At 38.1% G+C, this 16120-nt stretch overlaps 1 protein-coding gene across 2 annotated transcripts in view; it reads right to left on the bottom strand.

Annotated features, from left to right (window-relative positions):
* Positions 1-2930: 2930 nt before the first annotated feature.
* Positions 2931-16120, bottom strand: part of tfr2 (transferrin receptor 2) — a 14691-nt gene continuing 1501 nt past the window's right edge. For both annotated transcript variants that reach the window (XM_051881184.1, XM_051881185.1), the window contains exons 2-18: positions 15441-15483; positions 13429-13645; positions 13152-13338; positions 11990-12130; positions 11721-11829; positions 11401-11643; positions 10080-10219; positions 9802-9983; positions 9603-9722; positions 7917-7999; positions 7725-7788; positions 7573-7640; positions 7371-7441; positions 7210-7294; positions 6053-6280; positions 4826-4966; positions 2931-4359 (exon numbers count right to left, since the gene is read on the bottom strand). In XM_051881184.1, the coding sequence (XP_051737144.1) occupies positions 4117-4359; positions 4826-4966; positions 6053-6280; positions 7210-7294; positions 7371-7441; positions 7573-7640; positions 7725-7788; positions 7917-7999; positions 9603-9722; positions 9802-9983; positions 10080-10219; positions 11401-11643; positions 11721-11829; positions 11990-12130; positions 13152-13338; positions 13429-13645; positions 15441-15473 (2355 nt within the window). In that variant the 5' untranslated portion in view covers positions 15474-15483 and the 3' untranslated portion in view covers positions 2931-4116. The remainder of the gene's footprint in view (positions 4360-4825; positions 4967-6052; positions 6281-7209; positions 7295-7370; positions 7442-7572; positions 7641-7724; positions 7789-7916; positions 8000-9602; positions 9723-9801; positions 9984-10079; positions 10220-11400; positions 11644-11720; positions 11830-11989; positions 12131-13151; positions 13339-13428; positions 13646-15440; positions 15484-16120) is intronic.

The following is a 16120-nucleotide window of genomic DNA, read 5'->3' as shown; positions in this document are numbered from 1 at the left end:
GTGTTCATTGTTTGTACAGTGACTTTAAAAATGAAGATCGCTTTGCTGGTTTTGTGTCTTCTGGTCTTCGGACACGCTCTGCCTGTAAGTGTTTTTGGACATTTTAGTTTTTATAAATGATCTGCCAAATGTGCTGTTTAAAGTCTAATATCAGAAATATTTTCATTCAGTTCACAAACAAATGGGTGAATCTCACAAAAACTTAAATTCTCAATATTGTAATGTGAAAAATACTTTTCATGGTTGTTGTGCAAAAAAACAAACTATAAATTATAGTAAAATGTATTGTACTCTACACTAAAAATCATAGTTTCTGGACATAAATATTAACTTTTTCCACTCACAGTAAAGAGAATTTAGGGTTAATCATCTTGAAAACAATGTCATTAAAAGTGATGAAACAAATATCTTGACAGATATGAAACATGACACATATTTCTTTCTGAGATTCACCCCAGTTGCTCGATGTTGTATATACGACACATACATATTCTGCTATTATATTTTAAGTATTTGAGGGGAAAATCAGAAAATGTTGCTAAATAAACAATTTTTCCCATGATACAACTAATTAGATGCAGCGACGGCGAGTAGTGCGATCAGAGAGCTCAGAAGATTACGGGGTACGACACACACACACACACACACACACACACACACACACACACACATAAACACAACTGTGTAATCTAAATGGATGGAAATGTTATATGCAATTCAAATACATAAATCATAAATTTAGAATTTTTTTGTCTAGATTTGAATCAAATTATCACACAAATCTGAGATTCTGATGGTTTTCAGAGCGACTCCGAGGGAAACAGCAACGAAAAGAAGAAAGCAGAGGATGAAGAGGATGGAGGAGATGGAGATGAGGATGGAGGAGACGGAGATGAGGAAGAGGATGGAGGAGATGAGGATGAAGAGGAAGGAGAAAATGAAGATGAGGAAGAGGAAGGAGATGAGGAAGGAGAAGATGGAGAGGGGGAAGAAGGAGTGAAAGAAGATGAGGAAGAGGGAGAAGAGGAGGGAGGCACAGAAAATGAGGAAAAAAATGAGGATGATGAGGAAGCGGGAGATGGAGAGAGCGAGGACGAAAAACAAAAGAAAGGAGAAAATGAGGAAGAAGAAGAGGAGGAAGACGGCAGTGAGGAAGGAGATAGTGATGAAAGTGACGGCGGTGATGGAGATCAGGACGGGACCAATGGAGATGAAGAACCAGCGACAGGGAAGACTTCAGACGTCAGTCATTCGTGTGATAATTTCATACAGGAATATTCTGGCTTATTTTCATCTGAACGTCTGTCGTGTGTTGATTCAGCTGAAAATAACTGAAATATTACTGTAGAAATATTACAATAACACTGACAGTGCTGGGACCTCAAAATCGAATCCCTCTCTCCCACAGGATATGACATCATGATGGGCGGGGCTCTCACAGGAAGACATCGTGAACAGCCACGTGATCAGCCAGACCATTATCGCTGATCCTGGAGTCAAAGAAGAAAATTATTGCAATTTCATATTTAACTTGCATGTAAATATAGACTGTATGAAATCATTTATACTCACCTCATGAATCTGAAGGAAACGGATGAATCAGATCAGGAAACAGAACCACATTAACGTGGAAATAACTAAAAGTGTAAATAAAACATTTTACATGCTATTTTAAAGGTTATTATTACCATGAATAAATTGAAATTGTAATTTAGTATTCATTTTCACTTTGTCATTGTTTTTTTTTAATTTATTTCTTTTAATATATATATATATATATATATATATATATATATATATTTTAGTATATACCGTTTATATGCCATATTAATTTGAGGGACAGACTTACGATCTTCACAATGGCACACACTGTATAATGGTCTAATATCACATACAATTTTCAAAACTCTTAACTTTCAAAATTGTTTTATTGAGATTTTGTCTAATAAAAGCTTAGCTGAACAATTGTCGTGTTGTTAAAATCTATTAACGGACGTGAACTTGTCCCTCACACACTCGTTTTCATTCCTGACAGATATTAAACATGGCACTACAGTACTATTTTAACGGCTAATTCATAATTAAATGTGTTTTTTTTTTATCAAAATATCACAAATTTAATTCGCCATGAAGCAAAATTGTCTCTTACCTCAGAAACTCTCCTCTCTTCGCGCGCTTACCGCGCTGGCGCCAAAGTGTTTGCGCATGCGTCTTATGCGCCCGTTCAAACTTTTTTTTTTTTTTTTTAATTAAAATAAAACGTTTCATCATACTGCCCTGGTTTTGTGTTCATTTTTAAATACGCTGAGATTACTTTACGAATTTACAGCTAAACTATAACTTCTTTCAGAGTTGCAGTTTGGTCCATTAGTAAAACAAGCAAAGTGGTTATTTATCCATATTCAGTGTATTCCTTCGAGGATGTTGTAGTTATGTTTGAAAAATGAATAAAACTAGTATTTGAGCCGCTTCCCCTCAAACAAGATTGAAGTTCACACCGTTACCCGGACTGAGGCCTGTATTAACGGCTGTTACATGACGACGTTTATTTACAGTATAAAACACATTTTCACAATTCATTGTTCTTAATTTAAAATGTCACTAAATTAAATTAGACATGCTTTTGACTAAATAAAAGTCAATAATTTGTCATGAAGCAAACGGGTTTTACCTCAGAAACTCTTTGCGCGCGCTGCGCCAATGTGTTTGCGCATGCGTCTCGTTTTATCAGACTGCTCTGGTTTTGTGTTCATCATAAAATACGTCGAGACTGCTTTAAGAATTTATAATTAAACTATAACTTATTTCAAAGTAGTTTGGTTCGTTTGTTTTGGTAAAAACCCTCAAACTGCCTGTTAGTTACCGTCATAGTGGCACGTATTCCTTTGAAGATGTTGTAGATGTGTTTGAAAAAATTAATAAAACTGGTATTTAAGAGAGGAAAAACATTTTTATTGAAATGCACTATACAGCACATGTTGTAAATACTGTCTAAATCCCTTCAGAATCTAATCAATGTCTTATCAATACTGTACCAATAGGTGACATATGCTCGACACATCAATCCAGTTTAACATGAGATGCACCTGATCTACAGGTAAAATGCTGTTCATGCCGTGTCGTAATTACTGTAATTTCGAGATGACAACATGTGACGCTCTATGGCAACACTGTAAACAACTAAATGAATCTGCATGTCAGGGTTGCCACGTTTTCACATCAAAACCCTCCCAATTGCTACCCAAAACTAGCACAATCGTGTTTTTAGGGGAGTCCCCCGGAGCTCCGGGGGTAAAATCCACTTTTTCCAGTTTCCCCTGGTAAAATTCACATTCCAGGGTCTAAATATCATGTTATTTGGGGTCGATTCAACCCACAAACATGAAAAACAACCCACGGGAACAGTGTTAGCCTAATTCCGCGGATAAACCGCAGACTTGGCAAGTGTATAAGTCGGAGCTCTCAGAAAATTCCCAGTTTAGTAAGAGGATGTGAACGCTTTTTACAAGTTGAAATCGCATTATTACGGTAATTACGACGTGGCGTGAAGGAACCTAAAGAAAGCTCTATGATGTCACAGCCTTGTCATGTGACATCATAGAGTTGATTGAAAGCAGATGCTGCTTTTTGATTGGACGACAGTATGACTGTCATAATTATGAGAGTCACTGCTCTCGATAATTACTGCTCACATTCATAAGAATCTCATTATCACTCAGTAATAAAAAAAAAAAAGAATCTCTTCTCAATCATAACTATTAATTAAATTAATTTACAAGGAGATATTCAGTGGTCGCTTAGAGATCACTGACAAGATCACCGGAAGAGACGAAAAAGTAAATCACAGTTGTGTTGAGCAGATATGAAAATACACTCTGAACCAGAAGCGATATTTTAAAACGCTTAACGTGAAGAACGCGTAACAGTTTTAATGGACGACTGGGGAAGAAAACGCTTAACGTAAAATTATTGTCTTTCCACTTGGATTGCTGTGTTTATGATGAGAAATATGTGAGAAAATTGTTATTTTAGGACATTAAGCCACATTAAGCGTTTTAGAATATCCACTTTTCTGGGTCGGCAGGATAAATAAATGCTGAAGTTGTATGTGGAGCTCTAGAGAGGGTTGTCGATGTTCCAGACGTCTCCACTGAGCGCGTTGGCGGCGCCCTGCAGCGTCCAGGTGAAGAGCGCCAGCTGGCGGCGGAAACGGGCCTCGTCGAACTGCTGCGGGTTGGAGCGCAGGAGCGACAGATGATCGGCCAGTGCGGTCAGAGTGTGATCGCCACGACCGTGAAACACGTGACGGAACGGCGTCTCGACCACCGAAACGTACTGCGACAGGAAGTAGTATTCCACCTGTGCACAATAAACGCCAGTGTGAGGGTTTGTTTTGATTGTTCTGTTATCATTTACTCACCCTCACGTCGATCCAAACCTGTAGGACCTTCTTTCTTCAGTGGATAAACAAAAGATATTTTGTGAAATGTCCAGTAATCTGAGTCTGTCCAGCTCCAAAAATGGACCACATAGCTGTGCACTGAAATTTCGGCAATTAAAAATATTCAGCAGAATCAGAAAAAAAAATTGGTTTTGGCCAAAATGGTTTTAGAGAGCCAAAATAATTGACAGAAACATTTAACGATGCATTCAAGTTATTGTGGGAAGTTCATATTTATGAGTTGGAAAGTCGGAATTACGACTTCAGGTGCGTTCAAATCAAGATGGACTCTGGACATTCTATAAAGTGCCTCTGAGTTCGGAATGACATGAAGGTGAGTATATTATTCTTTATATTATTTATATTATGTATATTATTGTTCACCCTCATAATGCGTGTGTTGTAGAGTCTGGCCAGTCTTTCGTCCTGAATGTCGCTGTTTTTGATGGTCTCTTGCAGGTTTTTCGCCGCTCTGCTGTAATCGCCTCGTGCGCTGAAAACCCACTGCGGAGACAAACCGCGCGACTGACAGAGAGGAAGACAGAGACGGGCAAATCAGCTGAAAAACTGGAGTTTTCTTGGTGTAAATGTAGCTTTACAGGAACAAGTTTGCTGAAACTTGTCAATGTTTCCTTAAGCATTTGGGTTATGTACGTCATACAGGAACAATACAAGTCTATGATATAAGCTCACTGTAAACATTTTAGTAATTTTTGCAGAAAAATACTGTAAAAATGGTACAGTGAAAACATGTTAATTGGTGAAAAGTAAGTTACCTAACCATACAGGATGAAAACTATGTAATTTTACTGTAAAGTACTGTCAAATTTATGTTTTTTTTGCAAGTGAAAATTACGAATTACCATATAATTTATGGTAAAAAATTGTAAAAGGACATTCCGAGAAGTCCCTGTGGGACACATCAGACATGATTATATTTTTTTAATAAATAATTTTGTTTCTTCTCAATTTTATCTATGAAAGCTTGTTTCCGTCACTTAATTAAAAAAGTAATCGCGACTTTTATCTCGCAATTCTGACTTTATTTTTAAAATTCTGAGTTTAAATCTCGCAATTCTGAGACAAAAAAAAGTCTATCAACTTGCAATTCTGAGTTTATAAATCACTTTTTGTCTCTAAATTGCAATAAAGTCAGAATTGCGAGTTTATAGACTTTTTCTTCAGAATTACGAAATATAAACTCGGAATTAAAAAAGAAAGTCAGAATTGTGAGTTTACAGACTTTTTTTCCTCAGAGTTAAGAAATATAAACTCGAAACTACAAAAAAAGTCAGAATTGCGAGATAAAAAGACAATAACCTTTTTTATTTTTGTTCTGTGGTGGAAAGAAGCTTCTGTAGTTATCAGTAATGTTCATTAGTGTGTTTTGTGTTATATTTTGTAATTTAGTGAATGTTAGTATAGCATTATAAATATATAAATATATATATATATATATATATATAAAAAATATAGCATTATTTTAGTGTCGTGTTGCTCTGATGGTGTTTGTGTGTTTGTCGATATATGAGTATTGGCCGCTTACGATGTGTTCTATTGTGGCACAGCCTTATTACTGTGGTTGTTATCAGTAGGTTATCAGGTGTGTACCTGTAGCTGCGCGGCGTGCAGGTTGAGAGCGGAGCTGAGCTGCAGTGCCGTGCTGCTGTAGCAGGTGACGTCCAGCGGCAGAATGTGATCATGGGAGAGTTTCAGCACCATCAGACCCACCAGCTCAGTGACGGCACGACCCACCGAACCCAGACGCCCCTGCAGCAGCTCCTGCAGCCGGTCCACGCTGTCCAGCTGAGTGTTGACGAACGGGTACGAGCGAGCGTCCTGAACACACACATCACTACTGTTCATAAAACACGCAGGTTACAAGAAATACTGCTTACATGCAAGATTTTAATGAAGTCTCTTCTGCTCACCAAGGCTGCGTTTATTTGATCAAAAATACAGTAAAAATAGTGAAATATTATTCCAGTGTAAATCAGCTGTTTTCTATGTGAATATATAGTAAAGTGTAATTTATTCCTGTGATCAAAGCTGAATTTTCAGCATCATTACTCAAAACACAAACTGTTTTCAACACTGATAATAATCATAAATGTTTCTTGAGCATCAAATCATCACATTAGAATGATTTCTGAAGGATCATGTGACACTGAAGACTGGAGTAATGATGCTGAAAATTCAGCTTTGATCACAGGAATAAATTACACTTTACTTTATATTCACATAGAAAACAGCTGATTTATATTGGAATAATATTTCACTGTTTTTACTGTATTTTTGATCAAGTAAACGCTTGATGAGCAGAAGAGACTCTTTCAAAAACATTTTTTTCAAACTCTTTCAGAGTCTTTGAAACTCGATGAGTAAAGTTTGTAAACAAACCTTGATGTTGGCTTGAGACAGCCTATCCTGAAAGTTTAAAGTAATTGTTTATAGTAATTTATAAAATAAAAATAAAATAAAAGCTTGAAGTGTAAAATAGTTTACAGAGAGAAAAAGAGTGGTTTAAAAAGCTTAAAGTTTGAAGTTTAAGTCTTTCAGACAAATAGTTTAATATGTGGTTGCTAGGGTATTCTGGGTGGTTGCTAGGGTACTCGGGTGGTTACTAGGGTGTTGCTATGCTGTTGTTAGGGTAAAAATATAGAACTTTTGAACAGTAGTTTGATTTGATTTGTGTGTTTTAGTCATTGTGCTGCTGGCATTTGCTTCATGTGAATCATAAAAATACACAGTGGAGTTCTTCATTTTACTTCGTTGAAATGCAGCTGCATGGCAGGAACTCCTCCGAACGTGGTGAAACTGTAGGCGCCGCTGTTCAGATACAACGGCTTCACTCTGCAGCACAAACACACAAAGATCAGAGCGAACATCAGGAGAACAGACGCGTTAAGAAGACAAACGGTTTCCTCACATGTTCCTCCAGCCGCCCTGACGCTGCACCAGAGACAGAATCGACTGGCCCGTGTGTTTGGGATGCTCAACCTGCAACACAAAGTCTTCTCAAAACACATGACGACACTGCATTTCCTGTTGTTCAGGTGAATCGTGCTGCTTTACGACTGTTTCCAGGTATACGATATACACTGTGAGAAGAAAGTGTAAGACACACAAACTTGTTTGATGGCTCCTTCGACGAGATCCGTGAGCAGAGGACTGGAGTAGACGGAGAGGTTATCATCACCTACACACACAGGTTTAGATTATTCTGCTGTAGAAACTCTCTCTCACACGAGTGAGTGTGTGTGTGTGTGTGTGTGTGTTTTACCCAGGATGGCCTGATCCAGACTGAAATACGCCACAGCTTTCAGGTGCAGCATCGTCAGATAACCCTGAAAATACAGAGAGAGTCAAACACACGTTTACAAGCAACAGCAGAGTCAACATGAGTCTCTATCTATCTATCTATCAATTCGTGTGTTTGTTGTATTCTGTGTAAATATTTGTGTGCAGTTCTGACCTCCAGCCACTCGGTGGCACCAACATTCCCAAAGTCTCCTCCATCCCAGCTGACGAAAAGCAAACTGCGTCTGGGGTAAAAGCCTGAAGACCATCAGACAGGTCAGTGTGTGTGTGTGTGTGTGTGAGTGTGTTTGTGAATGTGTGTGTCTACACAGATGTAAGGGTCAAATCTCTGACATTTTAGCAACACACCTGATCATCTAGATATAGGATAAAATATAGCTGCAAGCAGCAATTACGGGGCCAAGCACAAAGAGCACGATAAACCATGCCAACATGACTGTGAGCGTCAGACCAGCTGCAACAACAAGCTAGTAACGACTTTTTAAGATGATTTTAGACAAATTGGCTGAAAAATCATAAATACAGTCATTAGAAATGTGATTGAGAGGTTTATCACAGTCGACCAATAGGTGGCGCTGTGACCAAACTGATGTGGTGTGGTCAGAGTGAGGTGACAATGAAACATGCAAAGTTTGGTGTCTACAGGGAAAGCAGTGCAGAGATACAGCCTCAGTCATTTTGGCATCAAGCCTCAACTTTGTTGCTGCGGTATATGAAAACGGTGATGAATCGACTTGAAATCCATAACTTTTTGTCGGCATGGTCTGAAGATGATAAGATTTGATTTTGGTGAAAATCGGAGCAATGGTCTTGGAGGAATTCGAAAAAGTAGTTTTTTTAAAGAAAATCAAAATGGCGGACAGGAAGTTTGGCCGACTATGGCAAAATTGGTATCTATGTTCTCAGCATGACTCAAGGAATCTATTAAGTTGCATTACAATAGGCTAATGTAATCAAAAGTTATTAACATTTTTGTTATCACATTTGACCACAAGGTGGCGCTGCCCCAAAACTTTTTGAGTACTGTCAGGGCATGGTGTCAAAAACACATACACTCAGTACATGTCATCGGCACCATGCCGATACGCTAATGCGTTCATAAAATACAGCATTTTACGACAAAATTCAAAATGGCAGACGCCCAAAAATAGTGAATATGGGAACACTGAATATCATTCAACTCAGTATGTCGCCCCAATTTTACCATTTTTGGGAAAAGTGTTCAGAAGTTATAAGCAAAAAAAGACGTTTTTCATATCTCCGGACCAGTAGGTGGCACTGTGCCGAAACGCAGCATGTAACCTCAGGTCATGCTTGTGATGACATGTACCAAGTTTGGTCTGAATACGATGGAGGAGCGTTGAGGAGATACAGCAACTTTTTGTCTGCATGGTCTGAAGATGATCTGGTTCAATTTTTGTGAAAATCTGGAAATTCAAAATGGCGGAAAAATTGGGTGCCAAAATGATGTCATTAGGTGCAAAGGAGTCAGAGGAAAAAATAATTTTGTTTCTAGCCCTTGCGGTTCAAAGGTTATTAGCATAAGCGGGAGTGCAAATTTGGACAGCTGGTGGCGCTAGAGGGATTGAACTGTCCTCTATCTGTGTGCCAAATTTCATAACTTTCCCGCAAGCGGTTCTATGGGCTGCCATAGACTCCCAGAGCGGAAGAAACAGAAGAAGAAGAAGAACACAGTGATTTACAATAGGTGCCTACACACCTTCGGTGCTTGACCCCTAATAATAAAAATTACAGTTAAAAATCTTTCTCAAAAGATCAAGGAAAAATTGATTCCTCATGACCCGAGTCCTTCAATCTATGAATTATAAAGCGTGTTTACCGTTTTCCACCATGTTGCTGAAGGTTCTTGCTAGTTCCATCAGGAGGGCCGTTCCGACTCCAGACTTCACGGCTCCGGGGCCCCATGAATCCCTCTGGGCCCCGACAATTATATAGTGATCTGACAGAAAGAAGCACAGATGACGGTTTAATACATTCATCTGCTGATCTGCAGCTCACAAACACTCAACATGACGTACCGGGTTCGATTTTGCCCTCTATGGAGGCAAAGATGTTGTTGAGCAGCACCGGCTTCATGGTGTTATAGACGGCCATCTTCACCCTGCGCTCAGAGGGCCCCGTGAAGCTCGGCCCCAAAACACACTGAACGTACGGCAACCGGCCCTGCCAACCCCGCGGGCAATCGGGGCCGGACAACTGACTGACACACACACACACACACACACAAATAAATACATCTCAATGTCCTGGTCACATACTGTGTACAAACATGAGTGAGGAAAGGGGCGGGACCGACCTCAGCAGTTTGGAAGCAACGTTGGCGCTGATTGGCTGAGCAGGAATGATTGGCAGGCCTGAGGATTGGGTGGATGGGAACTGGGTGTGGTTAAAAGAGGGAAATCCAGGTGTGAACGGGTCACCGGAGCCCAGATGCACCTGACAGGAAACAGAGCAGATGACATCACTAACTCTAAATGGTTCAGTAAAACGTCTGGTGTGACGGTAAAAGAGTAAAAATACAAACTGCACATGAAGCGAAAACATGATTAGTTTTCTTATGAAAAAAAAAAAAAAATTATATGATTTTAACATTTTGAAATGTATTTATTTAACATTTATTGTGTTTATTATTAACATTTATGCAAATTTAACATTTCACCATTAGGGAAAAAGTGGCAAAAAAAAAGTTTAAAGCTCTTTGAATTAATTTTTTAAAATAAAACAGACAGCAGTATAAAAAAATATACAAAAACTGCACATATAAATACAGCATGACGTGAAATATAATTTTTAAATATTCATATGAAAAAGTTGAGTTTAAACTACTTTTATAAATTTATTAATGAGGAGTAAATACAGTTTTTAATAAGAAATAATCAGGGACAATTACAGGGAAATTCTGGCAAATTTCAACTCTTAAAAATCAGGAAAAAAGTCATTAAAGTTTAAATCTATCATTTACAACTAGAATTAATTTTTTTAAAAATTTCTTTTCCATTAAAATAGATATCGGTATAAAAAATTAAATAAAACAAAAAAGGCAAACAAAAAGCACATGACGTGAAATATGATTTTTAAACATTCTTCTGAAAAAGTGCTAGTAAAATGTAACTTTAAAATGTTTTTACAAATTTAGTAAAGGAGTAAAAATATTAAGAAAAGAGTCAATAATATTATTTAATTAATCATTTAATGAACTATAATTATTTTTAATTTTATTACTTAAAATAGACAGCAGTATAAACAATGATTAAAAAACACAAACTGCACATAAATACCACATAAAGTCAAATATGAATTTTAAACTAATTTTAAACTTTTATCAAAAAGTGCTAGAAAAATTTAACTATATTTAACTATAATTATTTTTAATTAATTAATATTATTTAATCATTTAATGAACTATATAATATGAATTTTAAACACTTTTATCAAAAAGTGCTAGAAAAAATTATAAATGTAATAATTTATTTTATTATAAAATTGTATAAAATATTTTTATAAATTTAGTAAAAAACAATATTAAGAAAAGTCAGTGTAAAAGTCATCTCAAAAATGAAGTAAAGACTAGAAAGACTTTCTGAATCTCTAGAAATGAAGGGTCGACTGTTACGTACGTGTTCTGAGATGACGGCGTTGCTATGGAGACCGAGTCGCCGTGGATCCTGGGGTACGTCGGCGGGGTCGGGGTAGATGAGGACGCCCACGTGCCCCGCCTCCTGCGCGTGCCACACCTTCTCTGCGAAGCTCACGTCCCCGCCCACCCGCGCCACGGCGATGGAGCCGTTGAGGGACACGCCCAGCGCGCGCAGCTGCTCGAAGTCCTTGCGGCGGCCGTAGTTCACGTACACCACGCCTCCCTGAAACAACACACACACATATAAGAACACACACTCGGCTGCGCGGGTTTATGAACGGCTGCGGTCGTCGTGGTTACCGTGGCTGTTCCCGTGGCGCTGTAGGCGCAGTATCCCTCGCGGTCTAACACGATCTCTTCAAGCTCCGCCCCCTCAGAATCGACCAACCAGAGAGTGTTCCGCTGCGTCCTACAAGAGCAGAACAGACGTCTGAGTGTGTCCGAGAGAGAGTGGGCGGAGCTAAAGAGCTCCTTTGGCGCGATTTGCTCGCAGATACTCTCTGATTGGTGGAATTTTCTGAACAGCATTGTGGGTAATGTAGTTAATAGGTTGAGAATGTTGCGCTGACCTGGAGGGAAACTGCAGCGTGGCGTAGTGCGAGTCGGTCCAGGTGTGATCCATGCGGAGGTTCTGCAGGTTCTGCAGGATATCTCTGGCCACAGCGTTCCCTTCTGAAGATCCCGGAGGATGAGACGCCCGGCTCACGCGCCTGAACCAAACCACCACAAAACACCATCAGCGCTCCAGTCAAAGGTCAGAGGTCACGTCCCGATTTCAACTTCACATTCACGTGTTCACGGGTTTCTGATGCTGGTTAGTGGTCACATGACATGCAGCGAAACTCATTTTTGTACGTTTTTGATAGTCATTTAATAATTAATTTTTTGAGTTTTATTTTAAAATTTTGATAATTTTGAGTTTTATTTTAAAATCATTTTTTTGTTTTAATTGTACATTTTATAATTTCATTAATTTTTAGTAGTTTTATTTTTAATTTGTTTCATTTTAATTTGACATTATGTTTTGATTAATTTAGTAAGTGTTTTATTTTATTGTTTTATTTTTAAATCCTTTGTTTTAACTACATTTTATGATTTAATTGTAGTGTTTTATTTTCAGTGTTTTATTTTAAAACCATTTATTTGTCTTAATTGGATATTTTATAATTTAATTCAGTTTTAGCAATATTTTATTTTGATTTGTTTTGACATTTATTTATATGACATTTTTAGTAAGCTTTTTATTTTTGTTTTATTTTAAAATTATTTACTTATTTTAATTTTCTATTTTTATGATTTACTTTTAGTAAATGTTTATTTTTTGAGTTTTATTTTATTTTTTATTTTATGATTTACTTTTTACATTAATTTATTTTCATTTGACATTTTTATGACTGAATTTATTATTAGTAAATGTTTTATTTTAAAATCATTTATTTTAATTTTTCATTTACATGATTTAATTTTAGTGTTTCATTCTGATATTTCCTATTTTAAAATCCATTATATTAATTTGACATTTTTACGACTGAATTAATTATTAGTAAGAGTTTTTTTTTTTAAATCATTTATTTATTTTATTTTGGCATTTGTATGATGTGTTTCATTGTGACAGTTCCTATTTCATAATTATTTATTTTAATTTGACCTTTTTTATAATTTAATTAATTTTTAGTAAGTGTTTCAGTTAGAAATCATGGATTGTAGCGTGTGGTTGTAGTGAGTGTTGACCTGAGTGTGCTCTCGATCCGCTCCTCCCTCAGGTATTTCTTCAGCATGGTTCTGAGTTCGGCCATGTACAGCACCCCTCCCTCGGGCGAGTGGTCCGCTCCCGCCGCGTCGCTCAGAGGAATCAGGTCCCCCTCGTCCCCGCACAGATGGCACATCCCACGGAACGCCACGTATCCCAGCAGGAACGCTGCAGAGGAGACCGAACTCTGAGGATACTGTACTAATACCCTTGATGATAGGAATACCAGTGTGTGTGTGTGTGTGTGTGTGTGATGACCTGTGCTGAATATCAGCAGGCCGATCAGCGTGAGGTACACGGCTGCTTTCCTGCGGTCCATCTGCTGCTGCAGCATCATGGCAGTGATGTCACTGTTCAGCGTGGCCTCTGACCCCTCCTCCAGCGAGACCAGCTTCATTTCAATGTGAGGGACCCGCCGCCTGACTCCGCCCCCTTCCTCCACGCCCTCATCAGCTTGAGCTCCGCCCCCTGCTGCCTGCTCACACAGAAGATTTAACAGAATAAATGAACAGTAAATGTGTTTACGGTAATAAATGTACAGCGGAGATTTCAACTATCACACTGTTTGTGAAGTATAATCATATGAGACTGAGAAACACCGTCTTTAATGACCACATATAAACCTGCTAACCTTCACTAAATATGTAACCGTCTAGAAAACTAGTTCCACCTCAAAATGAAGATTCAGACAATAAACACTACACTGATGAGCCAAAACATTATGACCAGTCACAGCTGATCATCTCCTAACATAGCCACATGTTGCGGTCTGGATACGGCCCAGATCTGGCTGACTGCGGTAACCTTAGGATAAACTGAGAGACTAATATTAGCGTAGATGCCATTCTTCTTATGATGTAACGAGTACATCTGATGTTATAGGAAGTGCTCCCGGTTCCGGCTGACCTAATTTATTCAGCCTAACAACTCTTTAATGGATGTGAAAATATAAATTGATAATGTGTTATGTGTATGCCAGGTTAAAGAGATGCGTTTTTAGTCTAGATTTAAACTGACAGAGTGTGTCTGCTAGGAAAACTGTTCCAGAATTCTGAGACGTGAAGGACTATAATGCATTAAGAGCTCGCTCAGGTACTGGGAGCTAAACCATTTAGTGCTTTGTAAGTAATTTGCAAGATTTTAAAATCTATACGATGTTTAATAGGCAGTGTTGACAGAGCCGGGCTAATATGGTCATACTTTCTGGTTCTAGTTTTGCGTTTTGGACCAGCTGGAGTTTGTTTATTAAGCGTGCAGGGCAACCACCCAGTAATCTAGCCTTGAGGTCATGAACGCATGAACTAATTACCCGGCCAAAAAAAGGACGCTGTTTGGATTTAAATAGGCAAATGCTTAAAGGATTAGTTCACTTCAGGATTAAAATTTCCTGATAATTTACTCACCCCCATGTCTTCCAAGATGTTCATGTCTTTCTTTCTTCAGTTGAAAAGAAATGAAGGTTTTTGAGGAAAACATTCCAGGATTTTTCTCCATATAGTGGACTTCACTGGGGTTCAACGGGTGACCTTTCCAACATGATTACGTAATGCGTGGAGCATCGCAGAGCAGCGCAAGATGACCATTTGTGGTTAAAAAGTATATAATGTTTATTTTTTTTAGAAAATGTCCGATGGTTTCTCTAGATAAGACTCTTATTCCTCGTCTGGGATCATGTAGAGCTCTTTGAAGCTGCACTGAAACTGACATTTGGACCTTCAACCCGTTGAACCCCAGTGAAGTCCACTATAAAATCCTGGAATGTTTTCCTCAAAAACCTTCATTTCGTTTCCACTGAAGAAAGAAAGACATGAACATCTTGGATGACATGGAGGAGAGTAAATTATCAGGAAATTTTAGTTCAGAAGTGAACAGATTTTAGCTGCTGCGGCGCGACACGGTGTTAGCATCACACAGACGACCAACAGCATATAAAGTTTTGGCTCATCAGTGTATATAGTTATATTAAAAAAATCAAAAACTTGACAAAAAAATGCCAACAACTAAAACGTCAAAATAAAAATGGAAAAAGTACAAATAAATACTATTTAATAATATTAATAATTTAATAATATTAATAAAAATTATAATAGTTTTTAAATGATACTAAAACTTTTTGAACCAATGATTGTGACTAAAAACACTGATTGTGATTTACATAGAGCAAAAATAACAGGTCTGAACTATCAGAATCTGCCAGAAACACAAACAGGAGGAACAAGAAGAACATTTTGAAAAAAATGAACAAAAGATTGAAGGAATAAAGCTCTTACCCCAGTGATCAATCCTGTGACAGAATCCATCATCCTACAACACCTGAAAGTCACACACCAGCAGTTTATTCTCTTAATTTCATACTTATTTTCTAGATCTCACGTCTGCGTCACAAATCAAGCACGTTCAGCTGATTATTTGTGTCATGTTGGAAATTCCTGGCATGTCTTTTACTGGATCAATGAAGTCAACAGATCTGATGCAACGCTGGCCTCGCTTGAGCTCATTTCCCATCAATCCCAGCGGTGATGATGACATTAGTCTCGCTCGTCTTCCTCTCTGTCTATCTCTACTGTCCAGCGACAGATAAACCAGAGACACGCCTGCCAACACCAGAGACGAGCAACAGACGCAGGAAATGACCAAACACACACACACACACACACACACACACACACATCCTTGTTTATACTACTTTATGAGGTCCAAATGACCCCACTAAGACAGTAAGATGAGGACTTTACGACATTGTGTGTCCTTCAGTCGGACCCAAAAAAGACAACATCTTAAAATCATATGTAAGAATGTATGACAAAATCTTAAGTCACTGTAGTATGACCCTTCCCTACACTATCCCTAAACCAACCCGTCACAGGAACCTAACGTAATTTTAGCATTCTTATATGTGTCATTCTACAGAATTGGTTGAAAATGTGTCTTTTTCCACAAATTTTGTATG

The sequence above is a fragment of the Ctenopharyngodon idella genome, chromosome 22 (genome assembly GCF_019924925.1).
Source record: "Ctenopharyngodon idella isolate HZGC_01 chromosome 22, HZGC01, whole genome shotgun sequence".
Lineage (NCBI taxonomy): Eukaryota > Metazoa > Chordata > Actinopteri > Cypriniformes > Xenocyprididae > Ctenopharyngodon > Ctenopharyngodon idella.
Note: the sequence above shows the minus strand (reverse complement) of the source record. Positions and strands in the feature narration are given on the sequence as shown.